This window comes from Cucurbita pepo, chromosome 13, assembly GCF_057944985.1.
Source record: "Cucurbita pepo subsp. pepo isolate OVF chromosome 13, ASM5794498v1, whole genome shotgun sequence".
NCBI lineage: Eukaryota > Viridiplantae > Streptophyta > Magnoliopsida > Cucurbitales > Cucurbitaceae > Cucurbita > Cucurbita pepo.
Window position 1 is genome coordinate 1,210,226 of NC_141810.1, and position 13,776 is coordinate 1,224,001.

Below are 13,776 nucleotides of genomic sequence, written 5' to 3' on the forward strand. Positions count from 1 at the left end.
TATTTAATATAAAATTATTTTAAGTAAAATATATTTAAAATTTGAAGTTTTTACGATGGAGGAGGATTAATATTTATTTATTTATTTAATAATGAGTGGGTATAAATTTAAGATAAAAATAGAAAATAAATGGACCCGGCAATTGCATGTGTGGCGGGCACGGATCTGTGTTCAAGTCCCCAAGTCCCGAACTGTGTTCTTTTGCGCTTCACGGACCCAGCTGGGTGAGATCCAAAGATCTTCTCTGAACGGTTCTTCTTCTTCCTAACTGGATTGATCGATCGATCGCTTCGCATTTTCTTCATCATCGTTGTCAATGGCTTCTTCCTCTCTGCGGCTCCACAATCTTCTCTCTTCCCCGCTCAGACAGCGATCATCATCATTACCACTTTCTTCCAATGGAGCTTCCTTTCGAGCAATTCCTTCTTCTACAGCTTTCATTTCGTCTCCACTTCTGCTCTCTTCTCCTCTACTGCCTCCTCGAATTGCTTCTCACTCAGTCGTCGTTAAGGCCTCTTCGCCTTCTTCCTCTTCCTCTTCTCCTGCAACTGTTGCAGAGTCTCAAGGAATCAAGGTAACTATGCCGTACCGGCATCACTCACTCTCTTGTTCCTTCGTTTATTTTCCTTTTTTTTTTTTGTTTTTTTTTTTTTTTGTTTATTGAACTCTGTTTTCAGATTGATACATTGTGTTTTGCTGTGCATTGAGAAAAATTTCTGTTTTTGTTGCTGACATGTATATTGTTTTTTCAGATTGATTTGATTCCGACTCAGCCGATTGAAGGCCAGAAAACTGGAACTAGTGGTCTCCGGAAGAAGGTGTTTTCTTTTTTTCTTTTTTCTTTTTCTGTCTCTTTTCGTTTTAGATTGTTCGAGATATTCATGCTTGAATTTTCATTAATTAGTGATTTTTTGTAAACGAAGAAACCGAAGGAGGGAATAATAAAATTCTATATAATGTACTTATGTACGAGCATCGGAAGTTTCTTATATTAAGCTAGTTCGCTAATGGATTGATAACGTTGATAAACTGGTGCCATCTGGTGTTGTTGAATGGCGGGAAAACTGCCAGCATCCGGCTAAACGAACCATTGCTGTTTTTGTTTTTAAAATTTAGTCTGCTTGTTAAATTTATCCTTTCCCTTGATCATTTTTCTGTGGATTTTGGTGGCGTTGATGCCATCACAACTCACTTTGTAATTTACATGGCTTTTCAGGTGAAAATATTTAAGCAGGAAAATTACCTTGCAAATTGGATCCAGGTTTGAATGTTTGCATTTTGTCGGAAATGTTAGTCTATGAAATCTCAGCATGAGTTTGAAGTTTGTGTTACATGAGCATTTTGCATCTGCAGGCATTGTTCAATTCCTTGCCACCAGAGGATTACAAAAATGGGCTGTTGGTTTTAGGAGGCGATGGTCGTTATTTTAATAAAGAAGCTGCACAGGTCTCTTCTTGAGCTTTTGTTTTTTGCTTAATTCAGTAGTCTAGTTTCCTTAGAACTTTTCAGCGAACTTTGCAGATATTTTGCAGATTATCATGAAAATTGCTGCAGGAAATGGTGTTGGGAAAATATTGGTTGGACAGTAAGTAGATCTACCCTCAACTAATTTCCGAATACTTCGGCCTTTCTCTTGTATTTTGAAGTTCGGTATTGAAAATTTAATCCAGGATTTCTCTTTTAGACATGCATGTACCAACTACCAAGTATCATTTGATGATATAGTTCACGGTTAACTTAAATGCACGGTTTTTTATTCTTGAATCTTAGCACGAATCATGGAGGCTTATTTTATATTTTATCTTTTAAAATGAAAATATTTCATTAATCATGGAAGGATAATCAAGAACTAAGGGAAGGAATCCTCCTTAACCAAAACCAAGGAGCTGTCTAGCAATTTGTTTTATAATTCTTAACCTTCACAATCTAAAACTGTGAGTGTAGTTTGTGAAGGTTAAGAATTACAAAAATTCCTCCAATCAGTAGTAATCAAGGGGAGCTCAGGTTCACGCTCAAAATTTAAAAAAAAAATGCAAGTCTAGTATAGTCCAAAAAGAGGAAACAAAACAGTACTCTCCCCAAGAGCTGAAACATTTGGAAATCTTTTCTATTTCTCTTCAATAAAATATCTTAAAGAATGCACCTCCACTTGTTAAGCCAAACAGATTTGGATTTAAGCAATATGACAACGTTTAAGGAAGGCTGACATGGCAGTATGTGATCAAAGACTTCAAGTAGATTCTACCATAAATTGGCAGAGAAAGTGCATTTGTGGAAAATGTGGACTTATATGTCTCTTCTTGCCTTGCATAAGCAGCATCCTTTGGGACAGATTTGAAGGCTCATGGCTTCGAGTCCTTTGACCTACACCATCTGTTGGATGTTTGAATCCCCCAACACCTTCTTTTGGATGCTCACATCTGCATATGGCTTCATAAAGACCAGAAGACCACAATCAAGAATGAGGGTCTGCTACTGCTATTAACAATGAGAAGGGTCCACAAACAACAAAAAAAGAACTACAAGAGAAACTCCATGAAGGGTTAGGGATCCAGTGGCGAACAATCCTTCTCCAAGGACTAAACTCAAACTCCCCAATCAAGGAAAGGAGAGTGAGACATCCATCATTTCCCTATTGGTCAAACTGATGACTGAAACTGAAAGAAAAAAAGGAGAGCTCTTGGAAGGAACCAAAACATCAGCCACAACGATTTTCGTTGAGGACAAATGGGATAAATGAGAAAAGGTAATGCAAAGGAGCTATCCCTCACGCATTGTTTCTCCCAGAAATATGTTTCCTTCCTAATAAAGGAAACTCTATTTATATGGTCCTATCAAAGAGAGTTACAAGAAGGCTTCTCCAATTTGATCTGAGATCATTGAGACTGTAATTTGTTAAGGTGAAATAAAATTTACGCCAAGAAATAGCCAATGTAAGAACAAGAGCCACCTGTGATTCTCTAGGATTATGATTGGTAAATCTGAAATTCAGAATACTATTCTTTTTATCTAATAGCCGTAGCCAGATGGATGGATTGATGGTAATGACACAATTATTTGGGCATTTCAAAAGTTAATTTCTGCTGAGAAGCAATTTTAAGGAGAAGTGTGTAAACTATAGTGAAATTTATATGATGCAGGGAAGGTATTTTGTCCACACCAGCTGTCTCTGCTGTAATACGAAAGAGGAAGGCAAGTTTGCTCTACAGATTTATTAGATGATCAAGCATTTTGGTGTGAGATTTAATAACTTTGCCTTCTGCGTAATTTTGTGTCCTACAGGCCAACGGAGGATTTATAATGAGTGCAAGTCACAATCCAGGTGGTCCTGAATATGACTGGGGTATTAAGGTGAATTTTTTATTCATTTTGTACTCTCCTTTATATTTAATTAAATAGAATTGTTGGTCAAAATGTTAAATGAAGCGTGATTTTTTGTTGCAAAATATTAGTTGAGCATTTTGACCTTATCTTATCCATGACAACTACAAAAGTTAGTTGTAAGTTTATCTGACTTGAATGTATTGGCTTTTCAGTTTAATTATAGCAGTGGGCAGCCTGCACCTGAATCAATTACAGACAAAATATATGGAAACACTCTTTCTGTAAGTACACGTTTCTATCTTTGTGATCGGTTCCTTTACTTACTTTTTTCGTTAAGTTTCTTGTCTACTTTCTAATTGGTCAACACTGCGTTATATCGCATTCAATGTTTTGTACATTTTTTATTCTTTTCATGTTTGCATTGAATTTCCCCTTGAGCCGTCTGGGTCCTCTTGCAAGTCTCTATTTATTTGTTTTATCCCCTCTTAGGCGTTGCTCCCATCTTATACATTCTTCAGTTCCTGGTGGAAACTAAAAGTCCCAAAGAAAATTCACTTCTTTTCTTGGTTGGTTGCTTTTGGAAAGATGGGTTGTCCTTTTTCCACTAGAGTTTGGAGGTGTTTCTGGCAGGGATGTTTTTAGCCTTTTCTTTTTACTAAGGTTGGATTTTTGTTGGATATTGGTGGAGGCCATGTTGATTCCCCATTTCAGAGGGAGGGATCGTGTTCTCAGATTTGTGGTTTGTATGGCTGAAAAGGAACAAAAGAGTGTTTCTAGGGAAAGATAGTCTGTAGCTTGTATTGAGGATGGTTGGAGTCCCACGTTGGCTAATTAAGTGGAAGATGATGGGTATATAAGTAAAAAACACTATCTCCATTGGTATGAGGTTTTTTGGGAACTAAAACTAAAGCCACGAGAGTTTATGCTTGAAGTGGACAATATCATTCTATTGTGGAGGTTTGTTGTTCCAAATATGAACATTTCATGTTAGCCCATTGCCCTTTCTCTTTGATTTCATCTATCTCTGCTTTAGCATCAGTAACATCTTCAATTGGTGACTCCATTTGCTATCTTATGAATTTGTATTTGTACAAATCTTTTTGCAGATCTCTGAAATAAAATTCGCTGATATTCCTGATGTTGACCTCTCTCGCATTGGAGAAATCAAGTATGGGAACTTCAGTGTTGAAGTTGTAGATCCTGTTTCTGACTATTTGGAGCTGCTGGAGGTGATGAAATCCTCGAACACACCACAAAAATGAAAATAAAGAAAATATAAAAATTTTGAAAATTGAATATGATTATTCCCGAGGACTGACAGAAAGTTATGGATCTGCTGCAGAATGTATTTGATTTTCCACTCATAAAAAGTCTGCTTTCACGTTCAGATTTCAGGTAAGAGTTTTGTTTGATGCCTTGTGTTTCAGTGGTGCATTCCCATTCCAGATGTCCTTAGAAGAAGTTTGAAGCCAAACAACTTCCAACTTAAGCTATATGTGAAAATATGGAATTGCATACTGGTTTGAAAGTTTAACAGCTAGTGATCGAGAATCCAGCCACACCCTCCAGAAAAAAATTTCCTCGCCATCTTCCCAATTTGATTAGGAAATGATAAGAAACTAGTCCCATAACTTGAAGATATTCCACCAAGTTCTCCTTTTGTCTTTCTCGCAATTTAGCCACCCCTTCTTTTTCCCATATGTATTGGTTATCAAATTATGCTTCACTTGTCAGATTCTTTCAAGGATGTGAACCCACATTTCTATCTGAGATTCATTTAGTTATTTCAAATGACACTATCCTCTAATTTAGAAGGTGATTTGGATTTCCATTTGAGGAGCCAACCCACTGTTCTGAGAGAGTTGACCGCTCTAAGATAATCAAAATAGGTAAAAGAGACATAAAACTACGACTCTTAGAAAGGTCTGTATCTCTCCCGAAGGCAATACATGTTTTTCCCAACTTTCTCTCTTAATTCATCTCTTATATAAAACACTCTCTAAGGATCAGACCCACTACCCTTCCATACAAGATATTACCTTTGCTGCCGAAGAACTAACTATTCTTCAGTGTGCCCACTCCTGCCTTTGTGCTTCCCCTTTCTAGTGTACAAGTATTTATCACGGCCTATCAATCCTATCAATTCTATTAATACCCCCTCTACAAAGAGAATTGATATCAGAGGGATCTTTTGTAGTTTGTCTTTCCCAATGAATGAGTGCATCAAAATCCTCGTAAAATGTTTCCCTGGCTAGTTTCACACCCAAAACTGCTAAGGGATTAATATTTATCAAGCACATCCCCCCAGTGTTATGGTAATAGAGGACATGGTACATGATTTGATTCCTTGCCAACTTCAATTGAGAAACATGTAAACAAGATGGATAGTGCTGGATGGGGGCCAGGTCAATTTGATATGCAACCTTACCAATCTTCTTTATTACTAGATAATGGTCATTATAGAAGTGATACACTTTTTCATTCTTCTTATCACAATGATGTGTGTCAGCCTGGCTCGTCATAACTTACTATTCTCTCATAAATTGGAAATTCAAATCATCAATAGCCTTCTAATGTTCCTGCAAGATGGTGTCCACGATTGCAATGACAGAAGGTGTTGAGCCCTACCTTATTAGGGAGGTAGAGGCCAGCCATAACACGAGTTAAAAGTAGTTTTCTTACTCTAATATCATGTTTATTTGATAAGATCTCTAATACCATGTTAAATATCACCAAACTCAAAAGCTTAAACTCATAGGTTAGATATATAGTCAGTAGCCTTTGAGTTTATTACTCATTTGGAAGAGGGAGAAAGAAGACAATGAGGCATATTACATGACACCTCACTCAACAATGTCAGTAAATGGGGTAGAAGATGATTATGGTTGCAATGAATTTCGTATCATTGAAACTTAGCAAAATATAATGCTCTTTGACTGATTAGCCTCAGAATCCTAGTACTGGCTGGAACTCTCCTTGTGGCAGCCATGACATCTATCCTTTTTTTTCTTCTTCTTTACTCTCTCCTTTCAACTCATCTCAACCCAACCCTTTATGGTTGAGTATGCTTTAGGTGTTGGATGCATGCAGTGCCAAACAATGGCTCATCTTCTCTTAGTTACATACTGGGAAAATGCACCAGGGTTCATAAAAATGGTGGGCAGTAGCCATACAGAAATTGGGTTTCATTTATTAGAGAAGAAATTGTTTCTTGTTGCACCAAAAATGTTTCAGCAACTCTTCGGTTAGGAATTTTAGGTTCAACACAAGCAATGCAAATTAGAAAAAGAAAAGACACAAAAACATACACGTGCTTCGCCTTACAACTGCTAGTGTTTGCTTAATTAGGATGTCAAATCATTGTTCTTATAGATAATATTGGCCTTATCAACTTTAGTTGTTGGATAGCCTTACGTTCGCCACTTTAAGGATGCCGATTTTCTGTTTTTATTTTTTATTCTATTGTTTTTGTATCTGGAAGTGTATGCTATGATTTCTCATTTTTATGCATGGCATCAAATACAAACCTAACTAAGTTAAAGTAACATAATACCCTTACATTTGCCTCTTTAAGGATGCCAATTTTCTGTTTTTATTTTCTATTCTATTGTTTTTGTATCTGGATGTGCGTGCTTTGATGTCTTATTTTTATGCATTATTTTTCTTTTTGAATGTATTATTGATGTATTTGTTATTTTAACTTTGTTAGGTTTGTATTTGATGCCATGCATGCAGTAACTGGTGCTTATGCAAAACCAATTTTTGTGGACAAGTTAGGAGCAAGTCTGGTATGATGCTATGTACAAACATCTTTATTTTAGACAGATGGAAATTCTAATATATTTGAGGCTCTAGTAACAAGACACCATTGATAACAATTTCAATTTATGTTTTTGGTTTTTGGCTTTTCATTTTCTGAAAAATATTTGATAATCCATTTAATTTTTAAGTAATGACAAAGGGTTTTACAATCATAGGCCCCAAAAATATTTTCTTAGAAACAAGATTCTGTTTTGTAAATATCGCCAACTTTGTTACTCCATGTACTTCTCTCAGGTAGCCACATTACTCTTATGTGTCTCTCTTTTAACTCTTTATCTCTCTAAAGGTTCCTTTCTCTCTCTAATATTTTATAAACTTTAATGTAATGATAAATTTGGAAACTACACTAATAAATATAAAAGATAATATATTATTTTTATCATTAAATAATAGGAATTATAATTTGATAATTATTGTATAGTTGATTATAGAATAATTAATAAACAAATTAGGGTTTACATATTTTAGAAAATCAGAAAATATAAAACTTTAATTAAACACGATTTGATTTTTTATTTTAATTTTTGAAACAAAAAATTAACGTAGTTATTGAAAACAGAAAAATCGAAAGTAAAAAAATGATGTATATACAAACACACATGCATACATGACCAAACTTTAATTAAGAAAAAAAAATATATGATACTACTAAATGGCATACAAAAATACAATAAACTCAGTGATAGGAGCTAAACAGCAAACAAGAGCTCCAAACAAGGCCTAAATTTTTGCAATCTCACGTAGGACTCAATTTCCAATGGAGTGCCTTTAGAAGATTTTGGGCATGGACATCCAGATCCTAATCTTACGTAAGTTGTTTAAGATCCGATAGGAGGGTACGGCTGCGTGATTTGCTATTGTCTTGGAGTAATACTAACTATTTGTACTGTTCAACAGGTATGCTAAGGATCTGGTCGACCTTTTGTTCAGTGAAGACGGACCTGATTTTGGAGCTGCTAGTGATGGTATTTCATCTCATACACAATCTATATTTTTGAGTTCAAGTTTTATTTTTATTTTTTTTAATGTTTTTCCCTTTTCTTTCTCTTTACTTGCATATTAGTGCATCGGCAAATACAAGAAATAAATTTAAACCTTAAAAAAGGATAAATGATAGTAAAAACAAAAGAGAGAAAATAAATGCTACCGGATCTATTAGAAGTACTATTGACAAAAAGAGATTTGAACAGTGGAGTAAAAAAGTAACCATAGTTTTTTCTCTTTAATAGTTTCAATCCTCTTTAATTAGTAAACCACATCATCTTCCGACAGTTCTGAATCTTGAATCATGTACCTGGGTATTTACAATTCGGGTGGTCTTCCAAGAACTAGGCTTCTATTTAAAGGAGCTGAATAAAGGATCCAAACCCACAACCAAAGACAAACTAACCAGCCAACTAACCAAGCTAACAATCAGTTGGTTAAAGGTTACAAAAAAAAAAAAAAAAAAAAAAAAATTCTAACTACTTTAACTACAGTCGGATAAAGAGATCAAATACAAAATTAGAATAAATGTCCTAAATCATCAATACAGGTGGTAAAGAATATTGGAATTGAGTTTTGGACCCAACTGGACAAAAACCCCAAATGGCAGAATGAACTAATTCTAGGGCTTAACTGTGAGATGGAATTTAGAAAACTGACATGAGTCTCAATTTGATGGAAGACAATTATGAAACTGTGGCCAAAGCTTTCTTAGCATTGAAAGAGAGGATGACCTCAATGACAATTAGCATCAAAGAGAGAATAGACAGCAACTTTTTGTTCTTGATCATCAAACATGTCCTTTACTAATCATCTAAGTAATAACTAGAATACAATGAAAAACAAAAAATAAGATAAAGAGTGAGTTTACTAACATATATCAAATAAAAGAAAAGTTCAAGTAAATGTAGAATAGACGATAAAAAGGAGATGAGTTAGATATTTTATGCCAGATCCAAGAACAGAAGATTTTACATCTATCTTCTGAAGTTTCATTAACATGAGATGTAGACGACGAAGAGTGAAAGGTAAATTAGGATTACCTGTCACATGAATGATATAACTAGAGTTTGTGACCCATTTGTTAGAGGATGAAAAGAAGACAATGATTCATGTTACCTAACCTTGCAATGGTTGTGACAAGGGTAAGCGCAGATGATGAAGAGGATGATACTTTTGATGATTCAAATACTGTTGAAGGTTAGAAAACTTGTCTATAGAATTAAAAAATGGCTTCTTAGATGAATAATGGATGGATTGAGTCCTTGATTGAACCACACAAAGAGGTATGAGGTATGCAAAACGTATTACCTTTAAATAAGTTGATATGATCCAAGAAATCTCAATCATATAGTATGAACTTCAAGGAAGATAAGTTTCATTTATTCTTAGATGGTTACAAATTTTGGGTGGATCATAATTCAAAGTTATGGTATTCATTAATGTATTTTAAGATTTTTTATTTACTTTAAGGTTATATTTACATAATAGCTAATTATGGTCAAAGTATGAAAGTTACAACTATTGAAATGCCTCATGGAAGGTCAAAACTTTTTTTAGGCTATATAAAGCCATGTTTGTTGTCTTTGTAAAGGAGACTTGAAAAATGTAGCAAAAAGATGTTTTCTTTTAGCCCAAGGTTAAGTTTCTTTGCAATTCTATGTAGTTTAGGTTGCATGCTTAGAATCATTCGAGCTTGATTTGATCAATCTTGCTTGTGAAATGATTCAAATTTTAAACGAGTGTTCTTGCTTTGAGATGATATTCAATAAGGTAATCCAAATCTTACTTTCCCTTGGGATGATTTCTTATCGTTTTGAGGTTCTTGGATATTTAGATCTAAAGGTCTTATTCTTCATCAAGGTTGCTAGATCACATCCTCAAGAGTTGCAATCATTTGGAATGAAATCAACTTAATTCTGGTTTTAGTATTTGTGAACTAGGGGTTTACATATCCAAAGCGTGTACGAGGGTTCTTAGATTCAAGTGACTAGGGTTACCATATCACAAGTAGTCATCTACACTCCAAAAGTCGTTTGGGTTAGTATATTGACAACATTTTAACCAAATCTCATGAAAATCTATGTCCAATTCATAAAATGTTGGACTATTTTTTTTCTTCCCCTTTTTGTGCTGTACTAGTTTTAAGCCATTTTCTTATCTCTTAATCATATCAAAATAGCCAAAGGCATTCAATTATGAGCCCATGGTGATGCTTCAATCAATTCTTTGTCAATATTCTCACACCCGGAAATCGAGAACACAAATCCAGTTGCCTAAACAAAACATGTATGTGAAGATATTTTTAAACTTTATTTTGTGTGTCCATTGGTTATGTTCCTTTCATTTGTAAACCTCTTAATAATATTTTTATGATGGGCTTACACATTCTCCCCGATAACACTTGCTAATTAATGCTATAGTGGATGCTTAGCTTACAAATGCAATAAAAGATGATTATAATTTATTTTTCATCCTTTTGCAGGAGATGGTGATAGAAACATGATATTGGGTAGGGGTTTTTTTGTTACTCCTTCAGATTCTGTTGCAATTATTGCAGCTTATGCACAGGAGGCGATTCCATATTTCAAGAATGGTCCTAAGGTATGGAATGCTCATTCTTCATTTCTCAAGAACTTCAATGGTGGGGGACTTTTAAAAAGGTTTTTTTGCAAAATGCACTTCAAGTATTCCTGGATGAGTTTTGAGTTTACTTCAAAAAAAGGTGAAAAGGTTTAATAACCTTTCTCAATTATAGGGGCTAGCTCGTTCGATGCCAACAAGTGGAGCACTTGATCGTGTAGCTGAAAAGCTCAATCTGCCATTTTTCGAGGTTCCTACTGGCTGGAAATTCTTTGGTAACCTTATGGATGCTGGTAAATTGTCAATATGCGGGGAGGAGAGTTTCGGAACAGGTTCCGATCATATCCGTGAGAAGGATGGCATATGGTAACAGTCTACATTCACTTTAAAACACAGCTATGTTTGTGTCAGGTGCTCCTTTTGGTGGAGGGAAACCAAAAAGAATTGATGTAAGCAGGAAAGATACAAGGAAATACCAGGAATATATGTCAATAATCTCATATAGCAGAACAAATTAATTCTATGTTTTCTGGACAGGATATATTATCTACTAACAGAAATTATCAGAGCCCTTGACTGTTAAGTAGTAGATTTGTTCAAATACTGATATTATATCCTCGAGCAGTACATTGGAAAAAAACCACCATCTAGTTCGTTTCTTTTTCTACTTTGTGGTTTTGCTTCTGTTCATACCAGTTGATATTGGAACTTCAAATTAGTAAATTTTCTAGCAAGATGGTATGGCTTTATACCCATGCTAGTTACAACATGAAATGATTTAAGACTTTCTCGTGATAGGGCTGTGCTGGCTTGGCTTTCTATAATTGCATTCCGCAACAAAGACAAGAAAGTTGGGGAGAAGTTGACCTCAGTGTCAGATGTTGTGAAGGAACATTGGGCTATTTATGGAAGGAACTTCTTTTCAAGATATGACTATGAAGTAAGATTAACATGAGTTGGTGTTCTGATTGTGTTACTGTAATTAGCCAGTTTTTCACTGCTTCATTTCTTATCTTTGAATATGTTCAGGAATGTGAGTCGGAAGGTGCTAATAAGATGATGAGTCACCTTGGAGATCTAGTCAGTAAAAGCAAGTCTGGTGACAAGTATGGTAAGTTTATGGTTAATTTATAAGTTTGGTCCTTAAACTTTTAGGAACATATTTATTTGATGCTTGGGAGAACTATTCAAGTTATATTCCCTCAACACCAAATTACAATATTTCAAAGAAAAATACAGAAAAGGAAACTTGCTAAATAAATGTAAGATTAATTAAGATTAAATTATTTCACAAAAAAGTAATAAATCTACACTTCCCTCCAAGCCAAGTTGTATATAGAATACAAGCTAAAAAAATTGTCCTTGGAAATGCTCCGTGAGAATGTCAACAATTTAATAACGAGATGAAACACAGGTTAATTTCATTATATTACTATTGATCTTCTCAAAGGTGAACTGACGATCAATCTGTACACTTCTTTCTATCATAATGCATAGGATTCTTTGCAATACTGATGGCAGGTTAACTGTCACAAAACATTTTTGCTTTATTCTGAGTACCCAATTTTCAGTTCTGTTAAAAGTTTCTGAATCCACATTCAGTTACAGATTAATAATGTAAGAGCTCTGTATTTATCTTCTGCAATACTTCTTGCTACTACGATTTGTTTTTTACTTCTTTTTAAGTGACCAAGTTATCCCACAATAGGTAAATAGTTAGTTATTGATTTCGGATAGTTAATTCTCCAAGTCAACAAGCATCAAAGTAGAGTTGTACTAGTTTTTTTTTAATGATTTTCTATTTACAAGAATGTCCTAATTTGACACACATTTTCTCCCAGGATCAAATAGACATAAGTTGCGAGTTTAAAACTTATAATTTACCCTAGGTTTATTGAAAACATCTTAGAAACTGTCATTTGTCATGTTCTCATTGCAATGATTGTTTTTGCTAACACTCTTGCAGGAAGTTATGTCCTCCAATTTGCAGATGACTTTTCGTATACTGACCCTGTAAGTTTTGTCAAATGAAAATTTACTGTATTTCCTAGTCTTAGCTCTTGCTTTCACTGCTTCAAAGTTATCCATTGCTGAATTTATTTAATTCAATGTCGAGTATGTTCAGGTTGATGGAAGTGTGGCATCAAAACAAGGTGTTCGTTTTGTTTTTTCAGATGGATCAAGGATAATATACCGTTTATCTGTATGTTCTTGTTTTCCTCTTGTTTCTATTCTTTCTTAACGTAGGACATTGTGATCCATTGTTGAGAATTTTTATAAAAGTTATTTAAAAAATGACCTGTTTAAGTTTCACGTTTTACAGGGAACTGGTTCAGCAGGGGCTACTGTAAGAATATACATTGAGCAGTTTGAACCGGACACTTCTAAACATGATGTGGATGCCCAAACATCTCTAAAACCATTAATAGGTTTGTTTAATGCCCCATCAAACAATAACCTTTTTCAATTATTTATTTATTTTCTTCCTTTTCGTCATGTTGTAGATTTGGCATTATCTTTGTCCAAGCTGGAGGAGTTCACTGGGAGGGAGAAACCTACAGTCATCACCTAAGAGAACAAGCTCATAATCTATAGACTGGCTCAGGCTCCACTAGATGGAGGTCGGCTCTTCCATCCCTTGCCCTGCCTAGGGCCATGCTTGCTTATATTTAAATTTTGGTCGATTTTAGTCAATTTATCTCTGCAGAATAAGTAGCTTACTCATGTAAAATTTGACAGAACATCAACATTTGAAATAAATAATTTTTCAATTTTCACAATCTCTGACTGAGTTGTAGATGTCTTCAATAAAATTTTGCCTCCTTTCCTATGAAAATAGGACTGTTTTTTACTTGGTAGTTTCTTTAGTGAACTGTCACCTACCAAACCTTGTAACTGAACCACAGGATGTGCCTGTAGTCTTCACATGGACTGCTTTCATTACTACTGACAATTTAGAAGGATTGAATCGGCCTTTGGTTGGTTGGTCTAAACCAACAATTAATGAGGTTATGAACTCGTAGATCAATTTGCATCACGTGTCCATATCATACAGGTTGGTGG

At 34.8% G+C, this 13,776-nt stretch overlaps 1 protein-coding gene across 1 annotated transcript; it reads left to right on the plus strand.

Moving 5' to 3' along the window:
- Positions 1-182: 182 nt before the first annotated feature.
- LOC111808702 (phosphoglucomutase, chloroplastic) lies at positions 183-13,488 on the plus strand. Its single transcript, XM_023694845.2, has 21 exons — positions 183-574; positions 753-818; positions 1,217-1,261; positions 1,354-1,446; positions 1,533-1,585; positions 3,141-3,192; positions 3,283-3,351; positions 3,537-3,605; positions 4,431-4,553; positions 4,667-4,719; positions 7,034-7,112; positions 7,891-7,955; positions 8,044-8,111; positions 10,616-10,734; positions 10,889-11,079; positions 11,512-11,653; positions 11,743-11,824; positions 12,680-12,726; positions 12,839-12,916; positions 13,037-13,142; positions 13,218-13,488. Exons 1-21 carry the CDS (start codon positions 317-319, stop codon positions 13,283-13,285), a joined length of 1,926 nt encoding a protein of 641 aa, XP_023550613.1. The 5' UTR covers positions 183-316; the 3' UTR covers positions 13,286-13,488.
- Positions 13,489-13,776: the final 288 nt, after the last annotated feature.